The sequence below is a fragment of the Mya arenaria genome, chromosome 2 (genome assembly GCF_026914265.1).
Source record: "Mya arenaria isolate MELC-2E11 chromosome 2, ASM2691426v1".
NCBI classification, from domain to species: Eukaryota; Metazoa; Mollusca; class Bivalvia; order Myida; family Myidae; genus Mya; species Mya arenaria.
The window spans coordinates 4,107,572-4,131,889 of record NC_069123.1 but is presented as its reverse complement, the minus strand read 5'-3'; the positions used below and the strand labels follow the sequence as shown (position 1 = coordinate 4,131,889).

The 24,318-nt window shown below is 35.5% G+C and overlaps 2 protein-coding genes across 2 annotated transcripts; one reads left to right on the top strand and one right to left on the bottom strand.

The window, feature by feature from the left end:
• Window positions 1–2,438: 2,438 nt before the first annotated feature.
• LOC128221207 (ubiquitin-conjugating enzyme E2 D2B-like) lies at window positions 2,439–10,729 on the bottom strand. The gene is made up of 6 exons (XM_052929703.1): window positions 10,577–10,729; window positions 7,313–7,382; window positions 6,713–6,744; window positions 4,753–4,830; window positions 3,227–3,332; window positions 2,439–2,878 (listed from the first exon to the last, which is right to left on the bottom strand). Exons 1-6 carry the CDS (start codon window positions 10,598–10,600, stop codon window positions 2,730–2,732), a joined length of 459 nt encoding a protein of 152 aa, XP_052785663.1. The 5' UTR covers window positions 10,601–10,729; the 3' UTR covers window positions 2,439–2,729.
• Window positions 10,730–13,690: 2,961 nt separating this feature from the next.
• LOC128211270 (ubiquitin-conjugating enzyme E2 D1-like) lies at window positions 13,691–21,778 on the top strand. Its single transcript, XM_052915874.1, has 6 exons — window positions 13,691–13,823; window positions 14,974–15,037; window positions 15,688–15,719; window positions 16,232–16,309; window positions 17,320–17,425; window positions 18,808–21,778. Exons 1-6 carry the CDS (start codon window positions 13,800–13,802, stop codon window positions 18,948–18,950), a joined length of 447 nt encoding a protein of 148 aa, XP_052771834.1. The 5' UTR covers window positions 13,691–13,799; the 3' UTR covers window positions 18,951–21,778.
• The last annotated feature ends 2,540 nt before the right edge of the window (window positions 21,779–24,318 follow it).

Genomic DNA, 24,318 nt, shown 5'->3' with positions numbered 1-24,318 from the left:
AGATGAAGCAAATAAATAACTGCACAGGGGATAGCTATTACGTGGGATAGTAACGATGTATTTAGAATAACGAGACTGTGATAATGATTACGGCTATTTACCCATATGCGAGCTCGAGGGAAATTGTTCGATGTTGTCCATATCGAGGGATGATAGCAAAAACATGTTGTTGTTTTTGTATCTGTATGCACTTAAAACTGTTTCATTCATACATATTAGTTAATCATGATGTGTTTTTCACAAGCATCAATATCTAAATATTTGAAATACGCCAGTAATCTGATTTATTGAGTAACACAAAACATATGGCCGTAGAATTTATGTGGTGTTTGCTATTCATATATATAGTATTGCTTTGCAAATCAAGTAGGTACGGGTTTGCACACAGAAAGTCACCAGTAGGGAATGAGATATTGTGATCAAATTTGGAACACGTAAAGCCTTTTTCTAAGCTTGGGTCGATGTTGGTATTACTTATAACAGAATAATGGTCTGTGCTCGTTCACTTCAGTGAGAAAGAATGTATTGTGACCAACCCTGATATTTACGCAGCTTGCATAATATATACGTTCATTTAGGAGAGCATGGATCAAACTCATTGTTAACTAAAGTTTGCTCAATAATTTCTTATCAAATTGTACTCTCACTTTTTGCAGATTATTTGAAAGTTCGAAATAGACATATACATGTATATTGTATATTAACAGTGTTACTATCAATTTTTGTCCCATTTTACATGTTATCACCAGGACACACATTTCTCAACTTTGAAACTATCCCCAGTACATAATACGGCTATCCCCAGTACTGTACTATGAACATTTCTAAGGGCATATATTTAATAGTTTAAAAGTTACATTGCCATTTCTTACAATAAAAATAGTTGAGCTTATGCTTGTGAAATCCTTCGACTCAGATTTTTTTTTATTTATTCGATATATTTCCTAAAAATAACAATACTTGTCGAAATTCTGTAAGTTTTGAGGTGATCATCTCAGATTTGAAGAAACATTTTACGAGGTCTGCTAAATCGTAAGCACTTTAAATATACCATAGGCCAAATTTAGCATTCAGCTATTAATTCAAACACTTGCTTCATTTGTGCATACGGTAGATATGCGTTAACACAGCAAGATCTTACCTCTGTTAAGAAAAACAACTGCATAACTGTCTGTTTACTTATCACTTTTTGAGCTATATCCGGTGTCCGTGTCCACACAGTGTTTATGGACCCATGTTTTATGAATAAAGAATGTTCGTTGCATAACTGCACTTGTTACCCTCTCCGTTGCCTAGTGGTTAAAGCTGCACTCTCACAGATTGAACGTTCCGACAACTTTTTTTATTTTTTGTCTTGGAACGAGCCTTTTTTTGGCGAAAATCCATGGAAAGCAGCAAAATAAGACTGCTGACAAAAAATAGATCGCAGATTTTTATATTTAAGTTTAAAAATTGATGTTTTATGCATTTTTCTTTAACCGTTAGTAACGGTTTAGGCCATAAAACATTTATTTTCGAACGAAAATATGAAGATATACGATTTGATTTTTGTCAGCAATCTTATATTATTGGTTTGCAGATATTTACGCAAAAAATTGCTGTTTCCAAGACAAAAAATAAAAAAAAAGTTGTAAAAATGGTAAATCTGTGAGAGTGCAGCTTTAAGGCGTCCGCCTACGGAGCGGGGATCGTGCGTTAGATCCCTGACCGCGTCATACCGAAATACTTTAAAAGTTGGTACAAGTAACTCCCTTGACTGACGCTTGGCATTTAAAGGGTAGTGCTTGAAAAGGTGGTGTACTCAGTACAGTTCAAGCCAGGAATATTGTATCCCGTGTATCGGTGCTTTACACCGAGCACGTTAAAGAACCAAGAGTTTTTTCGCAAATGACTAGGGTATCGCACCCGGATCTCTTGTATCTTACTCTGTTTCTCCAAGTCTTCCAATGTCTGGATTTGACTGCGAATTGCTGTCACTTCTATCTCATGTCACTTATGGCATTTAAAACACAATTTAAGTCGTGATGGCGTCACGGCGGGGTCAAGCCATAATGCAGCCAATCGGCGCGGGCAGACCTTGATAAACTCAAATTAAACCAATTAACAAACTGCACTTGTTGTTTCGTCAGTGGGAGAGTTGTAAGGTAATAGTGATGATATATCAGAAATTTGTCATACTGTTTATATGTTTACAATAACAGTAATTTGATAAGTTTTAAAATAGTGAAAGTCTATGCAATGTAACACCGCTTGATGTAAGCAAATTTCTTGTATATTAAGAGACAAACGGACGAACACAGTTACACCACGAGGAACGCCAATTACGTGGGGTACATGGTCAACAGAAATGCGCGTGCATGTAACCATGGCAGCTAAATCGGCCGATAGTTTATTAGGACACAAAGGGGCCATATTTGGGTGTGCTGGGAGATCTTACGAATGGATTTCTTGCTTTAATTGTTAAACATTTGTAAGTTGAAATAAAAACAATATTGGAAAATTAACATTGTGTTATAACACTTGAAAAAAAATGAAAAACATGTACAATATATCAAATATATGCCTTTTATAGTTCATACTGCAGCTTGAGCACGAAACAGCAACATGGAATTACCCATCGTTGAATACCCACGGCTGAACCATTCTTTACGATGATAATAATCCGGCTCACAAACTGTTTTTTTAATAATATAATCCTATAACCATCTATTTGCGTATATTTGAATAGTTTATATTCTGGCTTTAGCCTGAGTTTGTGTCATTTCTCTGGCTCTCTTCTCAAACTCGTCCTTGTCCTTCATGTACAAGTCAGCTATTTCTTGCACGGCAGGATTGTCCATATTTGGTGACAGCATTAGAGAACATATCGCCATAAGCACTGTAAAAGATTAGTGAATGTTGATTAAACAGAACGTTTCAATGAACAAAGAATTTGTTGAGAATTAGAATTTTTCAGTACAATGCATCATCATCATCATCATCATCATCATCATTACTACCACCACCACCACCACCAGCATCATAAGCATCAACAGCACCACCACACAACCACCAGCACCTCCACCAGCACTACCACATCATCATGATCATCATCATCACCACCGCCACCATCACCACCACCACAATGTCGATAAAACAATTTAATAAAGCTCTAATATATTTATCATAGTATGTATTAGAAATGTATTCGAAAAAGAACAACGAATTGTGTAGCACCAGTTCTTACTATAAGATATAGATAGGGACGGCTTCCAATGACCTACAAGAAAATCTGCGCATATTTTACCATCCGCTTCAACGTTGGGGTGGAAGATTTTCGTCAAAAACCAAACCTGACAAGAAAAATACAATTTTCAAATTATAATTAGGTAGTAATTGTATATCGAAAGCCAAGAACATGTTTGATAATAAGTTGCCGGTCTGTTAAAGTTCTGGATATAATGTGTACATGTATATATGTCTGTATAAGTCAGTGGCGTAGCTTCCGCTAAGACAATAGGCCCGAGCATGCACATCAGTTTGCCTTTTTTAATTAATGGTACTTTAAACACAACTTCGGCAAATCGTAAAAAATATACACATGTACATAAATATGGACAATTATACATTAAAAACTTCAATAAGCAACTATAAATTGTGAGGGGGTGGTCGAAGCAAGCGTTTATTTATCATTGAAATCACTCACAACTAGTTTCACAATTACACTTAAAAGACTCTACAGTTATATTGGAGTTAGGAAGAACTTTGAACCAGTTTGAAGTTCAAACCTCGTTAAAGTTAACAACATGATTAACGAAATCGTTGTTAACTTTTAAATGTCAAATATTTGTTTTTGTGCTAACATATTTAAATAAAAATATGTTGAACTGAAACAGTTGTCTCAAGTCTTGTTAGAAATATAGCAGATCAAAGGTGTATCCATTAAACTTTCAGGGCACTAACGATTTGAAAGTTAACAACATTACGTTAACAACATTACGTTAACTTTTACAAAGTTTTTAACAATCTACCCATTGTGCGTGTACGAATTGCTTTGAAAAATAATGTGACGTATAACGATGGTATAAATGTAATAGAGCAATAGTGTGTAATAACAAGTTTTACTTATTGCACCCACAACTTCAGTTATACTTGAGCGCTTCATAAGCGACTTTATAAGGTCAATCACGGTTATAGCTGGTGAAGTAACTGCGTTGTATCATGTTGTCAAGGACAACGTTCATTAACTGGCCAAAATATCACAAAAATACTCAAGTCAAATTTCAATTTCAATCTAAACTCATTTTAAAAAGCATGTTTTATTTATTATTTTTGGAAAGAATGTGTTGATGAACAGAATTTGTCAATATTTCGAAAAAAATAAATTCTGGAGCAAAAAACTTGAGCAATTGTTAAAAGTAAATTAATTGAACGCAAAAACATTTTTGGCTGTAGATTGTTTTCACTCGGAATCTTGACAAAACTATTTAATCACCATGTTCTATGATACAATGCGTTTTTAAAAGGTGTAAAACATATACGATTTTGATAACTTTTGATGCTATGTTGTAAAATGAGTTGAGACTGAGATTCGACTTAAGTATTTTCGTGATATTGGGGCCTCGTATGCGTGCTAGTATAAGCAAACAGCGTTGTTATTTATTGCACGGATAGGCTCCGCCTTCTTGCTACCGGTCCAATATGCGGGAATTATCGTATAGACGAAAACAAAGAAAACTATTCTATTTTCAAACATTAAACAAATCAACTTACTTTTGGGGGTTTAAGTGGATAATCGACTGTAAAATCTATTCGAAGGTCAAACTGGCCGCCTTCATAGGGAGAATTTTCCTGAAAGAAAACGCACATATTAAAAGCATCTTTAAGTCACTTTCTTCCACATTACATTGGTGACAATCGCAGGACTACATGTAGGGCAATACAGTAAAATACATTAAAAAGCTTTCATCGCCAATGTCGAGAACCAGTCTAAGGAACGGTGACATAACTCAAAACTCCTGCAATAAATTCACATGAAGACAATTAGGACTCATATCACTGGCTTAACAGTAGTTGGTTGTTGCCCCTTGGCAAAATGAGAAAATCAGAAGAGCTAATATTAATTTGCTAAACGCATAAATCTAAAAAGTCAGGCCCCGAAGATTCACTTTGTATTGTCAAGCGCAAATATTGGCATGGTGCAGTTTTTAATAAAGTCTAACGGGTTATTCGTGGGTATGCTGATTGGAGAGTAACGGATCAGTCGTGGAATGGGCCCCGAAAGTAACGATTACAATCTTTGGTGAAATCAAACGGTGCCCAAACGATGATTTGACCTGTGAAGAGTAATAGAATGGGTCGTCAGCCAGAGTAAAGTGTAACCTGAAATGGGTCCGTCATCTGTTCGACAAGAGGATAGTAACGCAATGGATCAGTCGTGGATATGACGAGTGAATAATACCGGAACGGATTAGTCGTGGATATGACGAATGAATAGTAACGGACAGGTCAGTCGTGGATATGCCGAGTGAAAAGTAGCGAAATGGGTCAGTCGAGGATATGACGAATGGAGAGTAACGGAACGGGTCAGTCGTAGATATGACGAGCGGAGAGTAACGGAATGGGTCAGTCGTGGATATGACGAATGGAGAGTAACGGAATGGTCCAGTCGTGGATATGACGAATGGAGAGTAACGGAATGGTTCAGTCGTGGGTATGACGAGTGGAGAGTAACGGAATGGTTCAGTCGTGGATATGACGAATGGAGAAAACGGAATGGGTCAGTTGTGGATATTACGAGTGTGGAGAGTAACGGAATGGGTCAGTCGTGGATATGACGAGTGTGGAGAGTAACGGAATGGGTCAGTCGTGGATATGACGAGTGTGGAGAGTAACGAAATGGGTCAGTCGTGGATATGCCGAGTGGATAGTAACGGAATGGGTCACTCGTGGATATGACGAGTGTGGAGAGTAACGGAATGGGTCAGTCGTGGGTGTGGAGAGTAACGGAATGGGTCAGTCGTGGATATGACGAGTGTGGAGAGTAACGGAATGGGTAAGTCGTGGATGCGGAGAGTAACGGAATGGGTCAGTCGTGGGTATGACGAGTGTGGAGAGTAACGGAATGGGTCAGTCGTGGGTATGACGAGTGTGGAGAGTAACGGAATGGGTCAGTCGTGGATATGACGAGTGTGGAGAGTAACGGAATGGGTCAGTCGTGGGTATAACGAGTGTGGAGAGTAACGGAATGGGTCAGTCGTGTGTATGACGAATGGAGAGTAACGGAATGGTTCAGTCGTGGGTATGACGAGTGTGGAGAGTAACGGAATGGGTCAGTCGTGGGTATGACGAGTGTGGAGAGTAACGGAATGGTTCAGTCGTGGATATGACGAATGGAGAGTAACGGAATGGGTCAGTCGTGGATATGACGAGTGTGGAGAGTAACGGAATGGGTCAGTCGTGGGTATGACGAGTGTGGAGAGTAACGGAATGGGTCAGTCGTGTGTATGACGAGTGTGGAGAGTAACGGAATGGGTCAGTCGTGGATATGACGAGTGTGGAGAGTAACGGAATGGGTCAGTCGTGGATATGACGAGTGTGGAGAGTAACGGAATGGGTCAGTCGTGGGTATGACGAGTGTGGAGAGTAACGGAATGGGTCAGTCGTGGATATCTTACGACGATTAGTATTGCATCGTTGCGATTTCTTTAGCATGTCAACTAATAAATCTTACCGGGCCCATAATTGATGCCTCCCAGTGGAGCACTGAAAAGGAAACATACATAGAGATTATTTTATTGCACATTTGGTTGGTGAATGTTAATCAAGTGAAATTAAGATAAAAGTGTAAATATCATGAGGAGAAGTTCATTAATACGGATTAAACCTTATTTCGAGGGTGAAATCCTCATCTCCCTTGCCGTACCGAATATTCACTCCTACAACTCAACAAAGTCGAGTCATCGTACCGAATACTCCCAATTTTTGGTATTTGCGTACCAACCTCGTGTCTCGAGTTCATTGATTTTCATATAAACTGTGCACACAAAAACATTCTAACTTTGAAAAAGCACGGTCAAATGTTATAACTTATAAGGGAATGTTCTCTAGCATTATCAGTTGCATTGGCGTCAATGATTTAGGTGAACATTGAAACAGAATATCAATCTAGACATATTTCATATCAGAACACTGACGTTTCTTCATTTACATGTTGTATTATTGTGAAAATGACGATCTACATGTAACATAATTCTAGACATATATTTCATATCAGCACACTTTCTTCAGCTACATGTAATATTATTATAGTCAAAATGACGATATAACTTACTGTCATCTTCAAGCGGCCCCGCCGAGAACCCCGGATGGTTTTCTAGTTCATTCATCACATTGTGTAGCTGCTGAAAACGGGATTTCAATATTGGTTAGGCTATGTAGAGGTTTTAGAGGTGTTCACATCGTGACATCTCAAAAAATGGACACGCGTACACTGGATAGACTCAAGAATTATAGTTATTTTCCACACTCGAGCTGAACACAATTATTAGAATGTACTGGTAGTTGTAATGCAACAGTCAATTGTAACGACGGCCACCCCAGGTCCGGGGGTATACCGGGGATAACGGGGGAAATGGGCCGTGGTTTTACCTTTCTGGTGGCCCCGCAATGCCGAGTGAGTGTGGTGGTTTTGTTTTTAAGCCGTAAACAGCGGGGAATGGGCCGTACCTAGGATGTCCCAGGGGTGCAGGGGCATTTGGCGGGGATTTTACCAGCAGTGTGTCCCCGCAGGGAGGGGGATTTTACCCGGGATTGGCTGGACCGAAAGTTAAAGTCCCCGCTATTTCCCGGACCTGGGGGCCGTGGTTACAATTGACTGATGCATAAGGTCTAGTTGCATTAATCAAAAACATGGTTTGGTAAAATTGCATCGTTTACATAAACACGTACGAGTTGCGTGAATAAGATTATTTATCACTAAACAATAGATCAATGTCATGGAACCAGTTTAACGCATGTTACTTAATTGTGTATGTGGTGTTTTAGTCTGCTAGACCGATACTTTATTGAAGAACATACGAATATCAAGTATACCGATTAAAATGCCAATCATCAACTAAAGTATTAACCGCCAAGCATGTGCACCCTGATAAATACTAAGGTATGAATCCATTCATGATTTTGTTCAGTATACAGAAAAGAAAAGAGTTTGCCTATAATGAATCATGTTCACATTCGTAATCAGCTGTAACGAGTAGGGATCGATATATTAACACACTGACACTAGCTGAAAAGATTTAAGGCGAATAAATTGCTAGCATGGTTTTCAAAATATTGAACTGGGGTCTGTCATGATTTGCGTATCGGTCCGGTACTGTACGGAAACGGCGTATATTCATACCAGTCAGTATCGATGTAAACATTCACATGTAAAAAAAGGGATAATTTCTACGATGGTGTTCGTGGATCGTCTAGAAATACATACATATATATATATATATATATATATATATATATATATATATATATATATATATATATATATATATATATATGGTAGTCTGGAGTTCCTTCCCCTAACACTATCGTTATCGGAATCGGTATTGGTATCGGAATCGGAATTAATCGGTACCGTTATCGGTACTGTATGGAATATCAGTAAGCAGGGAACCAGACTTATATATATGCATGCAATGTATATTCCCTTATGTAATAAGAAAGAGCATGAACACATAGTTTAAGGTGACACAGTTATCTAAAAAAATAAAAAAACCTAACCCCCGACCCCATTTTATAAAATAACAAGAGCTGTCACAGAGACAGCGCGTCGACTATTCCGCCGCTTTTCAGTGTAAGGATAGAAAAGTTTTGGCGAAATATGCATGAATCACTGTTAGATTAGATTCCAATGCAATACATGATGTGCTGAGATATTAACGTAAATGTGGTTACATGCAAAATTTTAACCAGAATTTTTAAGTGTAATAATAAAGGCCAATTATTTGCAAAATATAGTTATCTAACTTGGTTATTCAATTAGGTTGGGTGGTTGACTACCATTGTATAAAGTCTCAATGCAATACATCGAGTAATTGCTGAGATAATATCCTATGTGTGCTAACATGCAAGACCTTAACCAGAATTTCTAAGTCGCATAATAAAGGGGCAAAAATTATATAATATGAAAGAGAGAGTTATCTAACTTGATTAAATAAGAAGGTTAAATGGTTGGGAGCCTGTGTGTAAAGTTTCAATGCAATACATGATGTATTCGCTGAGGTATTGACTTAAAAGTGGTTACATGCAAAACCTTAACAAGAATTTATATGTCGAATAAAAAAGTGGCCATTATTTGAATTTAATGCAAACTAGAGTTATCTTACTTTGTTATTTAAGTAGATTGGATGGTTGAGTACCATTTTATAAAGTGTCAATGCAATACATCCAGTAGTTGCTGAGATATTAACCAATGTGTGCTTACACGCAAAACCTTAACCAGAAATTCTAAGTCAAATAATAAAGGACAATTATTTGCGTTAAATGCAAACTAGAGTTATCTAACTTGGTTAATTAAGTAGGTTGGATGGTTGAGTACCATTGTATCAAGTCTCAATGCAATACCTCAAGCAGTTGCTGTGATATTAACCTATGTGTGCTTGCACGCAAAACCTAAACCAGAATTTCTAAGTCAAATAATAAAGGCCTATTATTTGCATTAAATGCAAACTAGAGTTAAGTAGGTTGGATGGTTGAGTACCATTGTATCAAGTCTCAATGCAATACCTCAAGTAGTTTCTGAGATATTAACCTATGTGTGCTTGCACGCAAAACCTTAACCAAAATTTCTAAGTCAAATAATAAAGGCCTATTATTGGCATTAAATGCAAACTTAAGTTATCTAACTTGGTTAATAAAGTAGGTTGGATGGTTGAGTACCATTGTATAAAGTCTCAATGCAATACCTCAAGTAGTTGCTGAGATATTAACATATGTGTGCTTGCACGCAAAACCTTAACCAAGGGGTGACGCCGACGCCGACGCTTGGGTGAGTAGTATAGCTCTCCTTTATCTTCGAATAGTCGAGCTAAAAATCTAGCAATTCATTTATATTGGCCTAATGGTGGTTTAACATGCGACATTCAGAACACCTAGTTTCGATGGAAAATGGCCGAGGTGTTCCGAATGAATATGCGAATAACAGAACTAACAGAAAACATAACAAAAAAACACAACGTTCATACTAGACCCGCGTCTAAATAATAATAATAATAATAAAATATCGTGTACAAAACGAAAGTTGTGTAATACTCATAACAATGAAAGTTGTCTAATAACAATGTTTTATAATATTGCGTTGTTACAACCTGAAACAGTTCAATTATAATTATTTTCCAGGACATATCGCGGAAAAACGCTTTGTTTAAAAAACGTATACATACACTTAAAGTACTTTTGAAACTGGTATGGCCTTCATACCCTGGTATACTTTAAGTACTTACCTTTAAATTTATGATCAATGCATTCTAACTTGATCAATCAATAAAACACTACCACTATGAACTGTTATATCAGCTTTGAATTATTAAATAACACTTGCCTTTGAGAGAAGTTTTAAAGCCATTGTGAAGAACCGAATCCTATATGTACTTTAATATCCTGACATTTTGTTTAAATGGAAAATTATTCATGTGTTAACTGGAGGACCAAATCAAATATTGAAATCCTCGGTTGAGCAGTCACACCAAAGAGCTTTGAGTCACACTATGTAAACAATGTAAGAGAGACAACTCGTTATTTACAACCGCATTGTGTGCTGAAGTTATTATGGCTTGAATTTTATTTATACAGCCTGGGACCATGTTTACGGAACGTCTCAAGTAGAACCAGAAAAGCACTTTTGATAAATTACTTGGAATTATCTGAAAAAAAAATAATCATAAATAAATCATTTGAAAAATAATAATTTAGTACATACCTATATTGAAACACAACAACATCTACATTTGAGCCACAAATAGGGGATGATACGCCTTCTTCTTTTGGCGAACATTTGTGCCAAGTAATTTGAAAGTCCCACTGTGTGTGGGCAAGTTACAGACCGGACAAACAAATCAAAAAATAAAATAATTTTGAGCAATGGTCCTTCCATATGACCTTGATCTTTGACAAGCAGGGATGGGTCTTGCACCGCGACACGCTTTAATGCAAAACACCCCAGTGAATGTTCAAAGTACATTAATTTTATTCTTGAAAAGTCAAAATACAAGGAAATTTGACCGATGAACCTTCAGTGTGACCTTGAACTTTGACCCACGGATAAAGACTTGCAGGCGACAAACGGCTTCTCATGATGAACATACGAGCCATGTGTTCATAAAATTAATTTAAACATATGTGTTCAGTTCAAGGAAATATAAAAATGAATACACAATGTTCCAATAAATAAGATATATAAAATATTTCTAAAAGGATCGGAAGACAAACATTTTAAATGCTTATAAACATAAGTTCCTGTCTATGTTGGAGTTGACCCGCTCTGAATAACAAAATAAGTTCGGTAATACAGCCATTGAAGTTAAAGTTAAGACCCGGGCACATACGGAATTTTGTCATGATAGACCCATGAACGATTTTTTCGTGGCAAGATCTTGCAACATGCCCGAAATCTATGTCGACTGGTCACAAGGGCTATGACAAATCGAAGATGGTTTAACAATCTAGACGCAACAGGAAAAAGATATGTCGTGGTGATGTCGTTGGTTTGGCGCAAGTCAGTTGTGCCACAGTCTTGGGGCCATCGTGAGTTGTCGGGCACTGTTCTGGGCTGTTTTTCACGTGATCAGGTGTTGGTTCACCCGTGGCCGATGCGCATGCGACAGTCGTGCAACGGTCGTGGGTCACCCGTGGGACGCTCGCACGTCCGTCTCCCGACTATTGAACGACACCGGTCTGTTGCCTGCAATTTGCTCTCTAGATTTTTCACTGTTGAAATAAGTTCTGCCCGATTATTTGATACTTTTCACTTTATTTTAGTCGACTTTTTGCAAATTAAATTTAAGTTTGTATCCATAATGCTCCCCAAAGAAGAAACCCAACTAGATGAAACCTGTGCCTCACGCGGCCCCCTCCTAAAATCGTCCAAGTTTACTTTTTAATTCAATAAAAAAAGTTCAATGATATAAAACGCCCAAAATGCAACATTTCGGACTAGAAATTGTTAAAATTTTCTTGAGGGGGTACCCCAAACCTCCCTCCCAACTCGTTCAACCAAATTAATTGCGGTTTTGAGGGAAGGGCGCAAATCAATAGGTTACGCACCTTAGTTGTGCCCAATCTAACGTCGAATCCTGGATCCGCCCTTGACAGTGGTAGCCGAGTGGCTGATGTGCTCAGGTGGAATAGCCATACTCTCTCAACGACGACGAACAGTTTATTTTCGTCCATTCGCCCGAGCTACGTATATGAACCCTCAAACTTAAAACGTTGAAACTACGTTGTAAGACTAACAATGCTACCGTAGCAGGACAGACTTGCAATACTGTGCGAGCCACTGACAAATTGTTATATAGTCGTGAGGCAATCTTGCAACTGCCTCACGCCTGTCGTGATACAGTCGTGCGGAAAAACTATAATAACCGTTCTGGCACACACGATCGACAAGATCAGTATGTAGATCTATCGCACGAAAGTCGCCATACCGTTTCGAAAGACTGTCGTAGGACAGGCTTACGAAAACCAAAAGACATGATACCACTCGAATCAGCTTGCAGCAAGGTGCATGTTCAATATTGCCTCACGACGGCCGGTCAATGCCATCCACGATGCTCACAAGTTCGTGGGACTGTCTTGCGAGGATCACAGGCGACCCACGATTTGCCCAAATTTTCTGGAGTGTCGTTGCACAAATGCGTCGATCGTTGGTTCGCTGTGGCCAAACCTTTAGGGACTTGAATTTTACAAGCCAAGACACGTTTTTAAGTGATAAAATAAAGTTTTAGTCAATGCTATCATAGTATGCGTGTTTTATTTTGTGAGTTGACTAAAGAAACATTATAATTAAGTCAACGGTTAAAAAAGAAGTGATATCAGTCATTTGCCGGGTGACCCCCGTAGAATCACGGCTCGTGTTTTTTTTTTCTTTCGAAAATAAAATATCAACCCGGGTCATAATACATGTATATCGACTCCCGGGGTGAAAGCTACTTTTTCTGGTACCTGGGAGTAGGTCCCAGGTCCCAGCTGGTAGGCCCAGCTGGTATCTATAGACTCTTAATTAGATCTTAATCATCTACGAGTCTTCTACACGAAGTTCTTTTACATGTTTACATTAAGATAGTGACTATTAAATGGTTTTCCAAAATGAATAAAGACTTTTTAAAGTTATTTCAAAATAGAAACAACTGCTCTTTGACGCCACGTCTAACCCGCTGAAAGCTACGTCGACTGATTATCTCATCGCTGAGGGACAAGCTGGCCACTTTCGGTTTAGAAATTCCAAAAATAGATTATAAAAAGTAGTACGGTATGATATAGTCCGTTCATATTTTGACCTATTTTTTAGTATATGGGTTTAAATTTCTGTAAATATGCACTTTAAATGTCAATTTTATATTCTTTTTAGGTAAATGCTTTGTGAAAATCATTATTTTATAAAGTCATTTTGAAAAACTGTACAAATACGCCGCCATGCATAATTTGGTGTTATAAGGCAACAGGACACAAATATAAACACTACATCTCAGCTGTCAAACAAAAACTTCGAGTGAAAACACTCAAAAAGATCGAATAAACAGCGAATTCACGTCAGCGAAACATACATAATGGCACAGAAAAGATTAACAAAGGTAATGTTGTCAGTATTTGTTAAGAATGTTTCGATTTTCTTTGTTATCTCGACTATTTTCTATCGTTATAAATTAATGAGTAAATTACCATGGACTGGATGATCAGTTCGTAAGCACGTGTCAATGGGAAATCATCGTGTTCTAAATACTTTCTTATCCATTTGTATTTTTACTGTTATCTGATGTTTAGAACAATATACAATACAGCTGTACAATCATAATTAAATTCTGCTACAGGCTACATGGGGAGATAAAAATAGGTTATGTACATGTACTAAGTATTTATTACGTTCTAATGTAAATACTTTCAAATTAAGTAGGTCGGAGTGAGTTGCAGCCTTTCTAAGTTATTGCAAATTGTCATAATATGTTTAACTGGCTTAGTCATTATACCATGTTTTCAGCAGACATGGACCGTTGTATTGTAATTTCATTTAATAGGCTAGTGGGTGAAGTAAATTTCTAGTACCTCATTGTCAAGGACAACATTCAATAAGAATCATGCTTATATATATAGACAGTACAGTATGATAATGTTGGACACTTCTCTAACTTCCTGTATGACACCGTGTTCTGCATGTTAACGAATAACAGACAAGACGGATGCATGTTTATACACCAAACGAGATGTCATACAGGTCATCAGGCAAGCTTACTATTGTAATATTCCTTCTCTAAGTTAACCTGTGATTAATTATTTTTAAGATTGTTTTGAAAGCAATTTTAAAGGTCTACCTATGCCCCTCCTTGACGCCATCACAATTTAATTTAAATTGTGTTTAAATGTCATAAATGGTATGAGATAGACTGGTGACTGCAATTCGCAGCCAAATCCAGACATTAGATTTGAAAACGTAGAGTGATCTACAAGAAGGGGGTAAGATACCCTAGCTCTTTGTGAATAATCCTTTTCGTGCCCAATGTTAAGCTTCGATCCATGGGTTACAACTTTCCTGTGTTAAGTACTCAGAGTAGTGAGAACATCATTTTTCCGGTACCACCCTTATATTGACGAATGCCAGGCAAAGGGGCTATTCATATACCAAATTTCAATGTCCGCAGCCTTCCACAACCAAGGTGAACGCTCCACCACTTTCAGGGTTTTAGTTATTTTATGGACGAAAGATTTAAATTATATGATTGATTTCAGGAGATGAAAGACATCAGAATCGACCCACCACCAGGTTGTTCGGCCGGGCCAGAAAATGATGATTGTAAGTATTGTTTCACATAGTTTGATCAGGGTTCTCACTTTGAAATAATAAAATCAAAACAATTAAAGCCTGAAAGTAAAGATAATATGCTTGAAAAGCCTCAAAAAGATGTGAGCCTTCATTGGATATACAGTATACTAGTTAAGCTTCCACATTTCAAAGAAAAACTTGTGGTCAAGGAAGTTCATACTTCCAGTTAGTGAGTTTACACAAGTGCCACTTAAAATCTGAGTATAGATAACCTGATCTAAGGTTGTTGATTTTTTTTAAAAAGAAGATTAAAACATTAAAGTTTTAGGAACTTGTATTTATATATTTAGTGGTCAACATTATATTTTTTCCAATGAGAATTCCTCAAGTTTTCCAACACATTTATTTCTGGAAATAAGCGGTCAGCAATTTTTATTTAAATCAGGTGATGCAGTAGATATAAACAGTGGCTGGCCCATTATCATGTATGTGGGTAGTTTACACAATGGATATGATGTAGACCACTAAGCAGTGTGATTGTTATATCAAAACATTTATACTTGTAGGTACATGTATACTAAAAATCTTGAACCATTTCATAATGTAAGACCATCTTATTACTGTATTTATTACAACTTGATCTGTAATAACCATAATGTCTGTTCCCTTCCTATTTTCAGTGTTTCATTGGAGTGCATCACTAGAGGGACCTGTAAGTATAATAAACCACTTAAAATTGTATTACATTTTTTTTATCTCTCAAAAATCTGTTAATTCATGATAACATTCATAGTATAAATAATAAACATCTGTGTTACACATGACTTTACCTCTTCTTATGAAGTAAAATGTAAAATCCATCAACATGTACAAATATACATAGAGGATATTTCATGAGTGTTTTTCAATGAAATTTATCAAAAAATGGTCCTTAAATTGGTTAGAACAAGTATTTTCCAGTTTTGTAAATTTAATATTCATTGACCGTGAATGTGATATTCTTGTTATGTCATTAATAGTATTATACTACGGTAACTTGATTATTTACAGTGCTAAATGGGTAAAATTTCGCTATATAGGAGGCGCATTTTAACTGTATTGATTTATGAAGTCACATCAAAAGTTATTACACTAAGTATATATAAAAATGTAAAATGACATTGTATCATGCTGGTGATGTCATTTACGATATACAATACATAATCTTTGTAATCTTTATTTTAGGATGCGACTCCTTATCAAGGAGGGGTGTTCTTCCTAAAGATGGTCTTTCCCACAGATTATCCTTTTAAACCACCCAAGGTAGGGCTTATTAACTTATACAGTTTAAAACCAACCTTCGTTATAGATCAGGGCAATTCCGATGGCCATTTTAGCAAGCCAGTACTGGGGCAAAATCACCAGAGCGCTTGAAAATCATATTGCATTAAGATTAAACTCCAGGGGCGCGTTTATTTTTGTTCATGAACATTTTTCAATAGCCAGTAGTAGGTTTAAAATGTATGTGGTCATTGTTTTAATTTTGGCTTTAGAACTGGAAAAACAAAATATCCAATCAACAAAAAATATCCAATCAACAAATTAAACAATCTAATTGCTTGTAATTTTTCAAAGAGATCCTTGCTTTGCTACATTTGTAAATGCTGACTGCTTTCTTATTATCCTTTAAGTCTGTTTGTTCCAAAAAGTGTTGGCAATCGGACCAAATGTTTACTATCAGTATACATGTGTTGGCTTCATTCTTTTAAATGTTCTGTTTCAAAGGTATTAAATCGCATTCAATGTAACTCATGCAAGGTGCATAACTCTGTTTGTAATAGTTATTGAGTACTGCCCCTTGTTTGATTGAAAAAAACAACATTTTCTATGAGTCACTTGTACGACTGGAAACTTATTAAGTAAGGATGGCTTAAAGCTGCACTCCCACAGTTGTCCGTTTCGACAACTTTTTATATTTTTTTGTCTTGGAATGAGCCTCATATGTGAAAGTTATTGAATGGACAAATGGCTTATCCATTAGGACGTCCTGAATTCGTGAAACAACATACGATTTGTCTTTTTAGTACTTTAAACATTTATTTAATAATGATAGTGAAACAAGTTATTACAACATTATATAAATCACTCTCCTTGGCATGATTTCACGTGTGAGTGTGGTCTTGTGTTGTGGGGGAACCTGGAGAAACCCCACTAGTCCGGCTTGGTGAACTTACATGCGCCCAGGCCGGGAATCAAACCTGGGTAACCGGTCAACCTCATTTTAGTAGATTAATTCTGTGTGCTTACAACCCTTCTTTCCTTCTGTCTGTCAGGTGGTTTTCACGACTAAAGTCTACCATCCAAATATCAACAGCTCCGGCAGTATATGTCTAGATGTTCTTAGATCCCAGTGGTCACCCGCACTTACTGTTGGAAAAGGTAAGTAGACACTAGTCGACATTATGCATGTGCTTTTATTTTTCCATGTGCAGAATTGGTGTAGTTCTAGGGGTTTCATTTTGGTTTAAAGGAGCTGGGTAATATTGTAAGTACATTGTGTAGGCTTGTCTTGGGGGACCTTTCTTTGTGAAGCTTATGGGGACTGCAATTGAAGTAGCCCACGTGATGGACGGCATTGCTGGATTTTTGGTCCTCCTTTAGGTTATTCTGGAACCTGTGATGTTCAACCATTGTTGTGATGATACTAATGTTTAAAACAATAATAGCGAAATAAAATAATTGTGCATTTGATAACATACCGGCCCTTCATAACTCCTGCTATAGCAACTTTTGAAGATAAATTTATTCTGAAAATTGTCACATGATATGTGGAAGTGGTCACATGATAGGACAAAGAAACACTTAACCTTTATGCTGTAGAAGAGGGACAGGGTGCTAAGGATGAAAAGAGCACATTGTTTTGGGATGGGAAGAACATTATGAATTTTGCAGGAAATGTTAGGAACTGCGAATCTTTGAAGGCAATTTAGGTATCATCAGTCAAATATGTTAAGTTTGTATAATTGTAATCTTTTTACATGGTTGGATTAAAACAAAAGAAATATTTGATTAACGAGTATCTTATTAAGCATTGAATTATTAATATGAAAGCAAAAGGGTGATCATGCTGGTCACCATAACGGCAGAAGGGTACTTCAAGAAAAAAAATGGTGCAGAGCGCTTCCATAACTTTTAGCTTAAACCTAAGTGTAAAGTTACGGACGGAATCTATAAGTTAAATATTCTTACAATATTTTTGATGAAACACAGTTTACCCCAAATACAGGGTAGATGTACAACGCCTGTAGAATTGAGGATCTTTATTGAAAGTGGGCACAGGTGCGAAAATGTAACAGCAAAGTTGTCCACTCTTAATACTTATTGTAAAATTTCCGCTTGAACCTGATAAACAGTCTACATGTCACAAACGCTTCTTTTTTGAAAATGTAATAATAGTCAATTTATTTTTGTGTAAAAAGAATGATCAATCACCATAAAAGGATAATTGACCGTCAAAGCACACCAGACTGTGCATTGCCATTCCGTTTTCCTTCATAGCAAACTATGATGTAATGTTTCCCAATTACATCATATATATTTACCTTTATTTCTACCAATTACCTTTATTTCTACCTGTCGTGGTTCACTTATATCATCCACATAAACTTAAGGAATTTACTTGTCTGAAGATCAATATATATATTATTTTCAATAAAATTTAGCCATTTCTTTTCAGTTCTCTGTAATTTAAAATTTATTTTTTACTTTACATAGTTCATGAACAAAACAAAAAATGATTAAATTTTATTTCTTTTTTTCAGTGCTGCTGTCAATAATAGCGTTGTTGTCGGAGCCTAATCCGGATGACCCCCTTGTCCCAGATGTGGCAAACTTGTTTAAAAAGGACAAAAACAAGTTCAACCACAATGCAAAAGAATGGACTAAGAAATACGCCTCACCATAGTCAGACATTCCCAACTGTGATGTTAAATTTCATGTACTGTGTGATAAAAGTTGCAATTCGGAATCAATATACTGTAGGTAGCTCCGATTGCGCGAGGGTTTTGTTTTTGATAATATTGTTAACACAAGTAGTTGCGATTCAAATGCTGATAACTACTAAGAAAATGATACTAGTCTAGAAATTATATCTGAAATCACTCGTAAAAATGGTAACAATTCATATCATCATTGTGTCCGGAATAAGATATTTTGCAAAACTGGTTTAAACTCATAAATTGTGAAAAAGGTTACATTATACCTCATGATTAAAAGGTTACCCATAGCAACTACGGTCATTTTTTATAAGCGGTAGGGGTAAATCTTTGATTTGCTTGGGGGAATACCATGTCATATAATTATGTCAACAATATTTGATGTTGACCGGTAATCGTTTCAATGTTGAGCCAGTTTTTGAACTTGCATATTAATTTGTGATGTAATTATCATGAGGTCAGGATTCACACTTAATCACATTTGGTATTAATCCCTTGACTGAAATGCTTGCTTTTGGGATTTAAAAGTTTTACAAATCTAAAATATAACCAGGAAGGCTTGGATCACAAATTTTCATATTCCGTATGTGTGTATACAGATAAAAAAAGAACAACTTTTTTCTTCCTTATTTTCACATGCCAATTCAATGACATAATTTTCTCCTGACTTCTTCAATTGGAAATTGCAAGAAAATGCCAGAGCTCAATTATAAAGCATTAAATGGGGATTTCACCAGCCTGCCAGTTTTAATTTAGGGCTATTCCAGTAAAACATATAACCCACTGGGGGAAGGCAATTATTCTCATAGTATATAGGTGGGTATCTTTTTTTGCTAATTTGGACCCCAAAAGGGTAATTTTCTTATGTGGGGGGTTGGTATTATTTAAAAATGCCTTCCCCCTGGGGGTTATATTATTAAATGGAATATAGCCCTTAAAGAATGTATATGCTTATATTTATGTAACAGTGTTTTTTGTTCCATCTTGTATTTTATTGTTTTCTTGTATTTGATTGTTTAAGTTAAGAAATCAGTTATATATCAGTGGTAAAATGTTTTTTTTGTAATTTAAGAATTGAAAGATCTTTTTATGTGTGTTTAAAATATTGATTCACACTCAAATACAGTATTAAAAAATGTATAAAAATTATATAAAAATTATAAACAGATTTCTTGGATTTCCTAGAAATATTTTTCGCCTTATCCAAAAATCAGCAAACAAATTTATCGTGCATTGTTTTGTAAATGTGAAATATACATATTATTTGGTGTGTAACTAATAATACATTATTTTATTAGAAGAAATGTAAGTTGATGTTTGTTTATATCTCAAGACATAAGTGAAAACAATTGTGTGAAAGACAGACTAAGATTTTCATTAAATCTTATGGTTATGCATAGAATAGTCATAGCGTCACAAAAAATGTAATAGAACATATTTGTTCAAATTTTAATGATAAAGAATGGCAGGGTGATTGAAGCGAGTGAGCCCTTCTTTGTCATTAAGATATTACTTTATTTGTTCTTTATGTCTTAGATTATGTTTTTAGCAGGTGGGGAACCAAATTATGACATCATGTCTGTTTAGTTGTAAGACTGCAAGTTTTAACTTGGTGAAGGCATGGTACTTAAAGGCTAATAGGTCATTTATTTGGCAGGACATGTTGGTTATAATTTCAATTTTGATGGATAATGTGCTTATTTTTATACATGAAAAAAACAATTGAGAGGGAGAGAAGTCTAGTGTTATAGGTGTACGTTTCTCATTAAAGAGGTTGTGGGTTTGGTCCCCACCAAGGGTACTTTCTGACGGTCTCTCGAAATGGACACTAGTACTGGCTCCTACCCAGGAAATGGATCCAAGAGTTATTCTATAAATGTCAGCTTTCGTCACAATCCAGCTTAAAGAAAAGTGAATATGCTAAAACAATTGATATTATGCTGATGACGACTGCCCTCAAAATTTCCCCTTCTTTGTATAACATATGTTTTTGAATCCAAGTCCACATTTATTTATTTATTTTTGTTCATTGTTATTTTATGTGACTTGTTAATCTCGTCATTGGTTGAACAGTAATGAATATTCATATTAGAGTGGTTCAGCGTCATGTGACCAGTGAACCTCGCCATTGGTTGAACAGTTATGAATATTCATAGAGTGGTTCCGCATCATGTGACCAGTGAGTCTCGCCATTGGTTGAACAGTAATGAATATTCATATCAGGGTTGTTCAGCATCATGTGACCAGTGAACCTCGCCATTGGTTTAAAAGTTATGAATAATTATATCAGGATAGTTCAGCATCATGCCAATTATTGTAGAATGTGTTTTTTTGTAAATGTATGTATAAATAAAAATAAACTTAAGGGAATTGTATCTTTCTAAAATAAATAAGTTTAATATTCATTAAAAAAACACTGTTTTGATGAATATGGGATAAATTTTCAAAATTATGAGATCAGAATATTCCCTAAGTTGTTACTCTAATTAAAAGTTAGGACTAACGATGATGACTGAAATATTTGAGATTTTTTATCATTTATACCATATATATCTGATATTATATTTCTGAGTGTATTTTATCATTTAACTCATTATGTTTTTTTGGTCATGTTTTATTTAAACACTTTTCTGCTTAATTGTTATCTTTTTTGTTTTATTTTTTTTCTGTATATTTTTTTTGTTCGCAAGTATTAAACTTTTTTGTGAATGTTTTTGGTTGATATATTGTGTTTACCGCTAAGTTAATGTTGTTGTGAATGCCTTTCTTTGTTGACATAAATAAAATATTGACATGATTTGCTTTGTTTGTTTCTATGGTCAGAGATATATCAGAGGTTAATTATGCAATGTTGATATATTATAATGATTGGGAAAAAATGGATTAGCCAACAAAACAACAAAATTGCCTATCATTCATAAGTGTTTCATATAATAGTTATGACCACCAAATGGAACAGAGAAAGAGAAACCGGCTACAAACAACAACATTTTGCTAAAGCAATGTGAAAATTTGAATACCTATTATAAAGAATAATGTCCAAAATTACACGAACAAAAATCTTCACTGATCCTAATAATTTCTAATATCCATGGAATTAACTACAGGATTTATTGAACTCACTATATGAGAACTATTTGTATTTGACAACTCTTTCAGATTTTTTCCCAGAAAAGATTGAAATTTAATTAAAACCAAAGATTTTAGGAATGTTCTAGCAATTTTACCCGAAGACCCTGAAGATTGGAGAAATTTGCTCTTAAAAACCAAACCATACTACAAACATCCTCCTCGAGGACTTTCTCTCAAATTATAGAAGAATCTTGTTTATTCTTAAACTTCTAAACATGGTACAAAGAGAAAATTCTAGAACATTCTATGCAAATCCTGATTTATTAATTATAGGTATTATATAATGTCATGGCATTTAAGTCTGCGCTGCCATGGTGCAAAACCATTTTCCCTGGCCATAACTCAAGAAATGTTCCAAGATATTAAAATGCCACATTGTGATGCACCCATGTAAAACAAGGACCATAACTCTGGTTCTAATAATTGTTCAGTTATGCTCCATGTTTGACTAAAAATACAACAGACTTGTGTTGGCATTCGATCTGTAGTACTGATATAATTTTTCTATCACACAGTGCCGATTGTTCAGATATTTTTTAAAGATAACATCTTGATTTATGATATCGTTGTTAACTAAACATGAACTATTGGATTAAGTGCTCACATACATGTATTTAGATACATCAAGAACAGCTGAAAAAAGAGGATACAAATCTTGTTAAATATACAATAAAATTCAAGTGTATCTATTAAACTTCCAGAGCAGTAACTAACTTCCAGAGCAGTAACGATTTGAAAGTTAACAACGATGACTTTAATAATAATAATAATAACTTTATTTAAAGAAGGTAACACATTAAGACATAGGCATCATATTATAAACAAACATAACACACGACTTATTTACAATGTGGCCTTCTGAAAGAAACATACACACGCACACACACATAAATGCTTAGAATGAAAATGCAAGCAATAAATCTGTTATTTCAAAAGGGTACGTATTAAAATGTTATACGAAAACATAAAGGAACATGAATATAATACATTAATTATAACATCAATGCCGAACAATACATCAATTTGTACCTAAAGGTTAACAAATTGTATCATTTAAATTTATTAACTGAGTAAGTAGGACAGTCACACATGTATTTAACACCTTACTCGAGATATATATAATGTAAAAACAATAGTCATGGAATTATGCGTACAATTCTTACAACCGTTTTTGCAATTGATGATGTAAAAAGAACTTCTTGCAGCAGGCTTTAAATGTCTTTTTCGTGTTCGATTTACGTATTCGTTTTGGTAAAGAGTTCCAAACTGTCCCACTGTAGCATGCAAACGAGTGTTTCTTGTATTGAGTTTTATGTCGAATGTGGGCAATGTCTTGTCGCGTAGAAGATCACAATCCATATCTTGTATTGTTTGATAACTTTATAATGTCTCATATATAACTCGGTGTAAGATTGTTAATAGATTTATATACCATAACAGCCGTTTGATATTTGCAACGGTATTCAAATTGAAGCCATTCATATTGTTTAAATAATTCATGCGATGGCGTTCTAATAGGCTTAAAGAGAATAATTTTAGCAGCTCTTTTTTGAAGCATGGTTATTCGTTTCTTATGCGTTTGCTTGCTTTTACCCCAAACGCTACAACATAGGTATATACGATTTATAAAACAAATGTCTCATTTGATCCGTTAAAAAGTAATTAAGTCTTTTTAAAAGAGCTATCTTTGCAGTTACTTTCTTGCAGACAAAGTCAACTTGCAGGTTCCATGACAATGAATTTAACAACACTGTTAACTTCAACAAAGTTCTGAACAATTGGCTTGATGTTTATCAAATATCATTACAATATATATCAGAATATTTCTTTCGGCGTTTAGTTTGATAAATGAAAAACATGCAGCCTAATTATTTCTAAGCTGTCAACATTTATCCTTGTTAACAAATGTTATCCAATCTTCTTGACAATGTTAACAGCAATTGAAGTTAAAATTACAATGTTCACAAAAGATTTTCTTTATCTCAACTAAATTTGATATCCATTACCTTATTGTCTGAAATTGATTCTCATGTCATGAAAATGATGCCTCAAAGATGGGTGTACAATGGTTGACCTTCTGGTACTTAGGTAGTCAAAATGAACCAACTCTATTTTTTCATTGGTCTATTTACTCGGCATTTTGCAGTTAGATGCAGTTCGCCTTTATGATTTTAGTGAGGTAAAACTTCCGAAACAGATAAAATG